This window comes from Pseudorca crassidens, chromosome 1, assembly GCF_039906515.1.
Source record: "Pseudorca crassidens isolate mPseCra1 chromosome 1, mPseCra1.hap1, whole genome shotgun sequence".
NCBI lineage: Eukaryota > Metazoa > Chordata > Mammalia > Artiodactyla > Delphinidae > Pseudorca > Pseudorca crassidens.
In genome coordinates, this window is record NC_090296.1 from 39,055,428 (window position 1) to 39,068,047 (window position 12,620).

Below are 12,620 nucleotides of genomic sequence, written 5' to 3' on the forward strand. Positions count from 1 at the left end.
GCTCAGAGGTTGGGATAGAGGCAGAATGCCACTGGAGTGCAGAGGAAGGCACAGGAAGATTGGAAAGCATGGAGTGAAATTAAGCAGAAAATGAATGAGCAGACAAAACTGGTGGAAAGCACAGAATCAAGAGGTTGTTATAAAAAGGTGTTAGGACAGAAGGGAGTCATTTTATTTTGGCCTGTCAAAGTATCCAGTATTACTATATGGGTTAAATTAAAATTCCCAACAAGGGATTAAATGTAATTTGAGGCGACTTCCCTGGCAGCCCAGTGGTTAAGACTTCACCTTCCAATGCATGGGGTGTGGGTTCGACCCCTGGTTGGGGAGCTAAGATCCCACATGTCTCGTGGCCAAAAAACCAAAACATAAAACAGAAGTAATATTGTAACAAGTTTAATAAAGAGTTTAAAAAATGGTCCACATCAAAAAAAAATCTTAAAAAAATTACGTATACAAAAAAAGTATAATTTGAGGACCAATCTAAAGGTTATGAGGGTGAGTTGTAAAATCTCTTATTTTAGATAGAGTTGAATATGACACCTCTTCCCCCTCCCCAAGTCACATGATGCAGAAGAAATCATTAATCTGAATTATGTACCGTGGTGAAATGTTAACCTTAACAACACAACAGTGACTAATGGATTTTCCTTAACATTGTTTTGATATTTAAATAAAACATTCTTTAAAAATTACATCAATATTACATGTAGAGCTCAAGGAAGCCACTTTGACTTCTAATGACGTCTAATCCCTAAGAGTAGTTCCATTTGTATTTAAACTTTTATAAATGGAATCATGCAATATATACTCTTTTGTGTCTAGTCTCTTTTGTTCAGTATGATACCTTTTAGATTCATTCTTGTTATTTCATATAGTTCTAGTCTGTTCATGTTTAGTTCTAGATAGTATTGCATTGAGTGAAGGTGCAATGATTTATCTATCCATTCTACTGGAGATGGACATTTGGATTGTTTCAAGTTTTAAGTATTTCATCAAATTTTAGAACAAAGTCATTAACTTTGAGTTTTGATTATAGTAATTGCATTAAATTCTTTTGGATACGAAACAGTGGAGAATGAGATAGCTAAAAAAAAACTTTCCAAATAAAGCAAACACTTCTGTATTACTCATTTTGAATAACAGTTTCTGGTTTGATAAGTAGATGAAAGGGACACTGTGGACAAATTAAAGGTGAAACTTTGGAGTTATGTTTGAGAGCAAAAAGGAGTTTGGTTTGACTGGAGCACTATTGCTTGGCAAAGGCATGGTTGGAAATGACCTGGCAGTGTGGACAGAAATGGGGTTGTGGACCTTGAAGGCCTGTAGAAATTGTGTTTAATGTCTATAATGAGCCTCTGGAGGATATGCTCGATACTGTCTTTTAAGAAGATTAATATTGCAGTGATTATTGGGATAAGGACAGGAAGACTGCACAGCAGTTGGCTATTGTGGGAAATGCATGAAGAATCTGCAGGACTAGGTCCATTCCTTGCTAGCTGTGTGACTTTAGACAAGTCGTGTAACCTGTCTGAGCTTCAGTGTCCGCCTGTGAACAGTGGAGATAGGAGTCCTGGTATTGTGAGAATGAAATGAGTTGGTCCATGTTAGAGAATTGCAGACTCTCTAGGGTTCTGGGGCCTCCACAGACCCCTAAGTGGGCCACTGTTGGGCCTGGGTGGGAATAAATGGGAGGCAAGGTATTTAATCTCCTTTATTCAGTCTTATAGAGACTGCCTGTATTTAAGCCAAGACTGCTGGTACAAATGTGATTTGTTTATATCTAGAGCACATTATGCTCTAGATATAGTGAGGTTCAGAATGAGGTCAGATAGTGAAGTGCAAGGAGTGTGGACAAGACTGCCTATATTTGATTCTTGGCCCCTCCGCTTACCAGCTGCATGAACTTAGTCAAATTATTTAATGTTTCTAGGCTATGTTTAGTAATGATACCTATCACATAAGATTATTAACTATGCCCCCTCCCTGCCCCACCACACACTCAATTCACCCCACCCACATTTACTTGTGTCGTAAAAAGATTTTCATAATTTATTGAACGTATTGACTGCTTAACCTATTACCGTATGCCATACTTTGTAATTGACACTAGGTATATTCTTCAAGGGGTTTAGAGTTTCCTGGGATACCATACATGCAAACAGAGACTTGTAATAAAGTGCTATTATGATGACTGTTGTAATAGAGATGGACAAAGAGGACATGATAATACAAAATAAGGACACCTAACTCTCACAGTGGGTATAACAATGAAGATGGTGGGGGAGGTAAGAAGATGTCAGGGAAATGGACATGGAGGAGTCTCTGCCATAAACTATAAGTAAGACCCTGGCCACCAAGAGAGTGGGAGGGAAGAGTGCTTTAAGTACAGGGGACAAATTGTTCATGTGGCATGAAACAGCATGGGCACTCTGGGAACTACACATAGTTGAACATGGCAGGAGTCTAGACAGCAGGAGGAGGACTTGCTGGGAGAGATGCTGACCAGACAGGCAGATGCTAGGTCCTGAAGGGCTTTGCATGTCACAGTAGGGAGAATACTTGATTCTGTAGGTAATGAGCTAATACTAAAGATTTTAGACCAGAGAGGGACATGATTAGATATATATGATGTAAAACGATAGCAGGCTGGCCTCTACAGTGTGATCACATAATTAAAGGGCGTGAGAACAGAGGTAGTATGGCTGATGGAGAGGCTATTCCTGTCACACAGTGAGAAAAAACATGAAGCCATGACCAAGGCATGGCCTTGAGAATAAGAAAGAAGGGATATTTTTGAGAGATTTCTTGAGCACTTTGAATGCTGAGATCCTCAAGACTTGATACCCGGTTGGATGTGACAGGAAAGGGGGTGTTCAGCCCCAGGTCTGAGAGACTGGCTTCATAATGATGTTGTTCACAAGAGTAGGGACATATTACCTTTTGAACACCTATGGAATATCTAAATGGAAATGTACAGCCGGTATTTGGCTTCTGTATCAGGAACTCATAGAAGTCAGTTGAAACATGGGCATGCAGTAAATCAACCAGGAGAGGCTGAGGGTAATCGTAATGAGAATCCTAACACATAGAAGAAGCATGGATAAGGTCAGCCCCAGAAAATGATTTTGAAAGACATGTCCGCTGGAGAGTTGGCTAAGATCTAGAAAGTGGTGACATAGAGCCCATGACAGAGAGAGTTTACGATACTTACCAGACATTTTGTAACATTTAAATAATATTGGACATGGCTATAGAAAATGGTGCTTTTTGATTAAGTGGAGTCCAGAGTAGGTACCCCTCAAGGTGGATCACCTGCCTACATCAGAGGTCAGGGGAGTATGTCCTCCTGTTATTTGGGCCTAATTCGAGTGGGTCCTGATTCTTTACATTCTAGTTGAGGGTTGTGACTAGTTTTTAGTTTAAATGGGGTTAAAGGTTTCCTCTCTGTTTTCTCTTCTTTTGTTTTTAGCTGTGTTTCGAAAAAAGAATTCCAGTAGAAATAATTTTCTCTGTAGTATTGTGTTGGCCAAAAAGTTCGTTCGGGTTTTTGTAAGCTCTTATAGAAAATCCCGAATGAACTTTTTGGCCAACCCAGTATTTAAATAGAAGTAACACAGTTCCTTTAAAAATTGGAGCTAAGTGGAGGACAACATCTACAATAACACTGTTTTTATTTTTTAATTTAACCCTTTGAGTTTTTCATGCATTTTGACTATGGGTTTCTTTAGAGCAGAAGCAAGGCACATTTGTCTTAATGTCCCCAGGGCACAACTCAGAGCCTGTCATATAGAAATGCTCAATAAAAACTTATTTTTGTCTTTCTTGTTCATGATTATGTAGTTCCTTTTTTGAGAGCTTCCAAGCTCTCCTGAATCTTCTTACCTTTCAACATCTCATTTCATTGAATTATGCCAATTCATCTTCTGAATTTTATTAATGCTACTCTTACTGTCTAAAGTTCAATATCCCTGCCTAAGAGCCAGGCCTAAGGTTATCGAGGTTGAGACAGAAAACTGTCCGCATGCTCCTGTTCCTTTTTTTGCTTCCTTAAGGTCTCCTGTTTTTACTTCTGTTTGTTTTCTCTCTCTCTATTTCAAATTTTTATTTTGCAAAATTTCAAATATATACTATCATATAGAGTATAACCAAATGTATTCCCAGCCTTTTTTCACTGTAACTTTACGATGCCATAATTGGAGTCTCATTAATGTTACATCTGTTCTACTGTACCAACCAGTTCCTCCATGTTGATCAGACTTAAGTTCAGAGTAGGTTATGTTAGCTGCCTTGTCTCCTCCCTGGGATATAGAATTAGCAGTAAGGAAGTCATGGACTCTGTGAGACTTGGAGGTGATGATCAGATGAGAGGGTCCTGGGTCACTGCTTTGTCTTTCCCTCATGCACCAGGAATGGCTTTACCCTCTCTACCTGGGTGGCTTATCACATGCTTCCTCAAAAAGTAACTTTGAGAACTTCACTGATTGAATAAAGTCTATGCTATGTTTCCATTTGGCTAATGCTATATTTGATGTTTTTTTTTTTTTTTTTTGCGGTACGCGGGCCTCTCACTGTTGTGGCCTCTCCCGTTGCGGAGCACAGGCTCCGGACGCGCAGGCTCAGCGGCCATGGCTCACGGGCCCAGCCGCTCCGCGGCATGTGGGATCTTCCCGGACTGGGGCACGAACCCGTGTCCCCTGCATCGGCAGGCGGACTCTCAACCACTGCGCCACCAGGGAAGCCCTATATTAAGCTTCTTAACAAAATATGAATTTTCTTGCTGCCATTCCCTTAAAGTATTCTTTTCAATGACTATTGCCAGAAGATGATAGAGTTTTGTAGGTATGTTCCCATTCTAGGTTCAACTCTTCACTTTTTCACAGCTCTACAAATTTAGTGCTTATCATAACTGTGGCAGGAGGTGGTGGAAATAATGGCATTTGCTCATTCTAATATACACAGAAGTATTTCCTGTTTGCTTGACAGTAAAACTAGGATTCCTTTTTCAGAAGTTTTGCTGTTCATAGCATTTATAAAGAAATAAAATTAAATCTTTTAGAGTACAGGAAAAGTTTTGTAGGAAGAAGAAATAAAAGGTCTAAATTCATCACCCTATTTCTATACTCTGAGTATATTGCATTTGAGCTATTTTCTCCTTTGGTTTTTCTCTGTGCTATTTATACTCCACTTATGAAAATAAACTCCGTCTTCCTTACCTAATGAAAAGTTTTTTTATCTAATAATCTACAAATATCTTTTTTCCTGGTGGGAAGGAATCTGCATTTAAAAAGTTTCTTTATCACTTCAGCTTTTTGTTGTTGTTGTTGACTTAAAGTGGGAGCTGTAGTATGTGTATGTTCTTAGTATATAAATGGTGATTGAGTTCATTAAGGTGAACCACTGTATTGTTTTCCTTAGCCTCTTCTTTTCTGAAAGTGTTGTGTCATTTCTTTTTTTTTTTTTAATTCAGGGAATCAGCAGTCTCTTCAGTTCTTTAAAAGTGGTGCGTCTCTTGCGACTGGGCCGTGTTGCCAGGAAATTGGACCATTACCTAGAGTATGGAGCAGCGGTCCTTGTGCTCCTGGTGTGTGTGTTTGGACTAGTTGCTCACTGGCTGGCCTGCATATGGTACAGCATTGGGGACTATGAGGTCATCGATGAAGTCACAAACACCATCCAGATAGACAGTTGGCTCTACCAGCTGGCCTTGAGCATTGGGACTCCGTATCGATACAATACCAGTGCAGGGATATGGGAAGGAGGACCCAGCAAGGATTCACTGTATGTGTCCTCTCTCTACTTTACCATGACAAGCCTTACAACCATAGGATTTGGAAACATAGCTCCTACCACAGATGTGGAAAAGATGTTTTCCGTGGCCATGATGATGGTTGGCTGTAAGTATCTTTTCTTTTCTTTTTTTCAAAAAATTATTGTTGTTGATAGTTCTCCAGGCTCCAGTCTCTGACAGGAGTAAATGAAACTACTTTGTCTTCAGAAAAATGTTTAATTCATGTCATTTACATTGGTTTAATTTTTATTCAGCCTTAGAAAATAAAAAGGCAAAATAATATATTTTACTTTTTAGAATGTTTTAGCACATGAAAAGCAGTATGAATGGACTGCTACAAAAATTAGAATGGGAACTCTTTGATATAATTCTGTTCATAGCATTGTACCTGGCAGAGCTATCTCCAAAAGGAGACCAATATCTAGAAAGGCAGCATCTGGCATATTCCATAGGTTTTGTGGGCAATGCATAAAATTCTGAAAAAGTAGACAGGATCTGATATGAGATACCCTGTTTAGAAAATGTTTTATTTAATAATTAGTTTTATGTAGGCTTTTACAATTAAGACTAGGCAAAGAGTTTATAAGTCTAGTCTCCATTACAAAATTCTAGCTGGAGTATATTCCGGTCTGAGAGAATGAAAGTATTAGTAAATGTAAGCTTATTCAGCAGTGACAAAAGTGTCTAGGATGTAGCATATAGACCTGAGTACTAAATGTCTTGATGATGATCTTGGGAGTAGAATTCTCTCTACAGGAGTGAAGGACCAAGTATTCTAAACTCAGACTGAGACTAGATGATACAGAAGATCAGAATTAAGGAAATACATACAAAAGAAAATGTTGAAAAAGGAGTTTTTTGAGGGGGACTTCATCACCATACACACCCTCACGTTGACTTTGATGATTTATCCAAGCCTAGTTCTGAGACCTAGAGTAACCTTAGGACTGGAGTTTTTCGTTTGTTTGTTTGTTTGTTTGTTTTTTGCGGTACTTGGGCCTCTCACTGTTGTGGCCTCTCCCGTTGCGGAGTACAGGCTCCGGAAGCGCAGGCTCAGTGGCCATGGCTCACGGGCCCAGCCGCTCCGCGGCACGTGGGACCCTCCCGGACCGGGGCACGAACCCATGTCCCCTGCATCCGCAGGCAGACTCCCAACCACTGCGCCACCAGGGAACCCCCACACGGGATCTTTTGTTGCGGCACGCGGGCTTTTCTAGTTGTGGTGTGCAGGCTTCTCTCTAGTTGTGGCGCATGGGCTCCAGAGCGTGCGGGCTCAGTAGTTGCAGTGCGCGGGCTTAGTTGCCCCGTGGCATGTGGGATCTTAGTTGTCCAGCGGCATGTGGCATCTTAGTTTCCCGACCAGGGATCAAACCTGTGTCCCCTGCATTGAAGCCGGATTCTTAACCACTGGATCACCAGGGAAGTCCCAGGACTGGAGTTATGATTAGTGTTTTTAGCACCTTTTAAGCCTCTGGGTCATGGTAATTGGTTTTTGGTCTAACCCATCCTTTTTGAGATTCCACATTATAGAATTTTATATTATGACACTAATGGGAAAAATGTTAGAGTCCAGGAATGTCGGCTGACTCGTGAAAGGTCAGTATCTTGGGTCTAAACAAGGTACTTTTCAGAGTTCATAATGTCTGCAGGCTATTGGTCACCAATGTTAACAGTTGTTTAGCCTTCTGTACTCCTTTGTACAGGTACAGAAACAAGAACACACAGGTTCTCTTCACTGCTTAAAAGTAACAGAGGGAGAGTGAGAATTCCAAGTGCTGTTTCCTCCAGAGGCTTTTAGGAGGAAAATGTTCTTACAAAGAGATCTTGATGATCTCTTAATTAAACTACTGCCTACACACTGAAAGTGGTAAGATGTATTGGCAAAAATGGTGCTTTATAAATTCAGAAGACAACGTTTTGTCAGATATAGTATTTATTACTGTACTACTTTTAATATTTATATAATGCATTTTGCCTTATACTTGAGCATAGTTAGATTAAAAAAATTATTTTGAATTACAGATTCACTGGAAGTTGTAAAGACAGTATAGTGAGGGCCTTTGTGCCCTTCCCTTAGTTTCCTCCAATAGTTGTATCTTATATGACTCTAGTACAAGATCAACATTGGCATTGGTACCATGTGTGTATATAGTTCTGTGTTGTTTTATCACATGTGTAGATTCTGTAACCACCATTGAAATCAAGACACAGAAATGATTCATTACCGCAGAGATCTCCCTCATGTCACACTCATGGGCTTCCCCCAAGCCTCCCTAACCCTGGCAACTACTGATCTGTTCTTTATCTATATAATTTTGTAATTTTGAAAATGCTATATAAATGGAATCATGCAAAATGTGATTTTTTGAAATTGGCCTTTTCCACTCAGCCTAAGTCCCTTGAGATCCATCTGAGTTGTTGAGTGTATTAATAGTTTGTTCCTTCTTATTCCTGAGTAGTATTCCATGGTTTGGATATACTGCTGTTTAATCATTCATCTATTGAAGGATATTTTGATTCTTTCTAATTTTTGGCTATTACTATAAAACTTCCATGCACGTTTGTGTAGTTTTTTGTTTGGACATAGGTTTTTAGTTCTCTGGGATAAATACCCAGAAAAGAGATTTCTGGGACATATAGTGTCTATTTATTTTTTTAAAGAAATTGTCAAACTATTTTGCAGAGTAGACATACTAGTGTAGTTTGATTTTCAACAAAAGAATAACAGAAAAATAAAATCTATGTAGAGTTGAAGGACACCATTATTTACTTTGTTTCTCAGGCCCCAAAACTTGGGAGTCATCGTAGTTTCCTGTTTTTCTCATGTATTACATCTATTCATAACAAGTTTATTGGCTTTACCTTCAAAATACTCCATTCAAACCACTTCTTTAGAAATTTTACTCAATGCCACCCTCCTATAAAAAACCACCACAATGCCAATCACTCTTATTCTCTTCCCTTTAATCTTTTTCTTCATTGTATCTACCAAGACCTGAAACCATGTTTACTCTGTTTTTCTTTTCTTCAGAATGTAAGCTCCATGACACTAGGGCCTTTGTCTACCTTTTTTGCCACTATATACTCAACTTCTAAATAATTCTTAATGCCATGCTCTATCTAAATTTGTTGTATGAATGAATGAGGTTGAATATGTCCCTGATGATTATAATAAGAATCTCCTGTCATTGAATCCACCCCAGTTAGGTCTCTGATGAATATACATGCCAGAAAAATGCACACTTTTTGAATTTTAGCCATGACTCCTTTGTGGAAGCCCTGGTGAGCTCACCTGTATTGTCTGCCTGTGGTAGTATAGCAGCTTCTTCAGCTGGATTGCCCCAATCTTGTCTTTCATGAGGCCTGATAATAAGTTCTGAGAGGCTAGTCATTAGAAGCACCAACAACCCTTTCTCCCACCAATTTTTTTTTTTTTTTTTTTTTTTTTTACCATCTACGTTCTGAATTTACCTACATTGGAAATTTTCACATAGATTCAGCTGAGTTTTCAAAACTTCATTTAGTTCAGAGTTGGTCCCATTCTTCTCTACTTCATGTATGGCTAATTATATTGCTATATCAAAATTTCTTTCTCCTCTCTTCGTCAGTTCCTGTCTTAATTTCAAGATGAAGTTCTGGTCATAAAGTGGATGCTTTTCTTCCTGAGTTTCTGCTATCTCCTTTCAACACCTGAATAAACCAATATCTGACATCTTTTACCTGTCGAATTCGGTTTTCTTTTTATGCCTCTGAACAAATCCAGCTTCTATAGCCAAAGTGTTCCAAGGAGATGCCTTTTAATTTCCTTCTTAGTTCTTGGGTCCTTAGTAATTTCATGGAATATTTCCTTTGCAACAACCCAAGAAGCTGATAGAAAACTGTTAAGACCCATGAAGTGTTGCAGTAACTTCCCACAATTCCAAACTAATTAGACACACATGCACAAAATATCAACCAAATGTGGCCATTTCAGCTGTTTGTGATCCTAGTATGATTTTTTTCCTGAGATAGTGTTGCCAAAATCTTGGCTCCCTGTACACTGATGCCAAAATGAGATACAGAGACAGAGTTTTGGAGGAGAAAGAAAGGGTGGCTTTATTCTTTGCCAGACAAAGAGGGGAACACATCAGGGTAGCACCTCAAGAACTGTGCCCCGCTCCCTGGGGAATAGGGAGAGGTCTTATAGTCAGGGCTCATGGTCAGGGGTATGTGATAAGGATCAAGGTGGTAACAGTTCTGCATTCTTCTTTCTTCTGCAGTTTCAAAAGGGTGGGGTTGCTGACAAGATGAGGGTGTGTGCAGGGTCTCCGGTGGTCACTCTCCTAATCTTGATGCGCTTCTCTGGTCCCTTTAATCTTGCCTCAGGTGGTTTCCTGGCTGCAACTGTTCGAATCTGCCCTTTGGAACTCAGGGAAGGTCATGGAGGCTGGAGTCTTGCCTATAAGAAACGGGGGACAAAAAGGCCTCTGTGCCTGGGAGCCCCATAGAGCCCTGCTGTGTGTGTGTGTGTGTGTGTGTGTGTGTGTGTGTGTGTGTGTGTGTGTGTGATGGAGAAGGGGAGTAAGGGAAGAGGGAGATAGAAAACTGGTTTATGCTTTCAGCTGTGCTAGGATCTAGTCAATCTGTGCTGGCTATTTGAGAAGCACCACTTGTAACCTTATAACTCAATAACTGAGAAAGATGTTTTGTCAAAAAGTTGTTGGAGTTACCAAGTGCCTATTTTCTGTTGAGAAAGTAATCACGGCTTGTAAATGATAGCTTCATTTTTCTGGAGAAGTCATCTGAAATTTTTGTGCCTTCCAGCAAAATTTAAAAATTTCAGTGGCAGCAATTCCGGTTCCTAGATATTTTCTGAGCCCTCCTCTTTCTTTAATGGCCTTTCCTCTGAGACTCCTCGGTTCTTTCTGTTACTGAGTCCAAGCTCGCTCTGTTCACCGCGAGACAGGCCAATAAATCGGTAAACGAGGTGTTGAGGCAAGGAAAGACGGCAGACCGAGAAGATGGCGGACTAGTGTACCCAAAAAAACATCTTATGGGGGTCTGGATGCCAGTTTCTTTTATAGAACAGAGAGGGGAAGAGTTGAGGAAGAAAAGTAAAAAGGCCATTTGTCTTGCAAAATCTTCTTGCTTGGCCTGCATCAGGGAGGGGATGTGTTAATTTCTTCTTTTCTGCAGCCATTCACAGGTGGGCAGGGTCAGAATGTCTCTCTGTGAGCTGAACAAAGTCCTTCTAGTTTGTCAGGCAGAGGGTCAGGGTTCCCTGTGGCAGGCCATTATGTATACTTACAGCTGTAGGTAGTGATTATGATAAGAAAAGCAATGAAAAGCAAAGGTAAAAGTTAAAGAAACAGAACCAACGTGGAGTCAGAATTCGCTCTTCCCTGTTAGATTGCCCCCTGATGCTAAATTGCATGTAGGCTCTGTCCTGGACCACAGTCTCAAAGGTCTCCTTGTTGATATCAGACAAATCTTCAAACGAAGTTTATGACCACGGCCTCCCTTCAATCCCAGTCACCTTATGTTTCCCCTTGATCCCTTCTATGTCAGCAGGATCCCAGAGTATTTCTCTTACCTGCTGTCTAGGGATTTCTTAGGCTTATATCCTTTGTTCCTACATTCCCTCAAGGTAGAGAACCCTCCTGCTCAGATTCCAGATCTGGAAGTGTTGTTGTGTTTTTTACCTCAAATTTGTCTTCTCTTAGTTTTGGCATGCTCTATGCCTTGAGTGCACTCCTTGGTTCTGGTAGCAGCCATTACTACCCCAGGACAGGCAGTTCTGAGTGAACCTGACTACTCTGCTGATATTCACGAAATTCACTACTAAAGGGCTTTTGTGAAAAAGAGCATTTTCGAAGTTTAGTTCTGCAGCAGTTATGGAGAATAGCCTACCTTACTTTTTAGATCAAGATGTGGGTAATCTCTGCTAATTTGCTCAGTAAATACTTAGTGATGCCTTCCTGAAATATTTTCAAATCCATTTCATTTATATAATCTTATTATTGAGCCCCTAGTAACATTCTTTTTTTTCCCCAAAGATTAGCAGACTGACTGATTTTGCTTCTATTTAGAAAGCACCTTCATACACTGATGATTTGTTTTGATGGCTATAAAACAAAGGAATATGAATTGGAATATTCTGATACGATTATCCTTTTTGTCTTAATGTATTTTTATGAATCCTCTTTTAAAGAGGATTTATCAAGAAAGCAATTGCTTAGCTCCTTCTTCGTTACTAAATAATCACATAAAATATTTTAGTTTAATCCAACAATTATAAAAAACTTTACATTTGCATATTTCACTACAGTTTTGTAAAAAAAGAAACAAAATAAAAATGTGAACAACTTTTTGCCATAAATCATGTCCAACCATAAATTAGTTTGCTTTTGTTGGCTTTGTTTTGTTTTAATATACTATAAAATATTAAATACATTAGTAAACATGTAGACAGTATATTTCAAAGGACTATAAGTATTTGGGTATTTATTTTATTTAAAAACATTTTTCACTCTTTCCATTGTTGTCTGCTTAGTTGCTAAATTGAGGCAGCCTACCTCACATGGTATATGACACTCAGAATTTGTCCTGGTAGGATGCCATCCAAACTAAGTCCTTAAGAGTAAAGCAAAGCAAAATGAAAAACTACAAATATGAAAATTGCTGAGGTTTAATTGGTAGAGAAGAAACCCAGTTATAATAATGCTAATCTGCAATTTTTGAATAGGATGTAATCCATGACAGCTCAGACAGTCTAAGGACTTTCTGTAATTCACTGGCAAATGGTTTAGCACATCTAGAAGAATAGCAGGGGAGTGCGATGTGTACGACA

General features: G+C 39.4%; 1 protein-coding gene across 1 annotated transcript in view; it reads left to right on the top strand.

Moving 5' to 3' along the window:
- The window catches only part of KCNH5 (potassium voltage-gated channel subfamily H member 5), a 333,597-nt gene that overhangs the window by 82,110 nt on the left and 238,867 nt on the right, over positions 1-12,620 (top strand). The window contains exon 7 of the mRNA XM_067733914.1: positions 5,471-5,897. Within this exon, the coding sequence (XP_067590015.1) occupies positions 5,471-5,897 (427 nt within the window). The remainder of the gene's footprint in view (positions 1-5,470; positions 5,898-12,620) is intronic.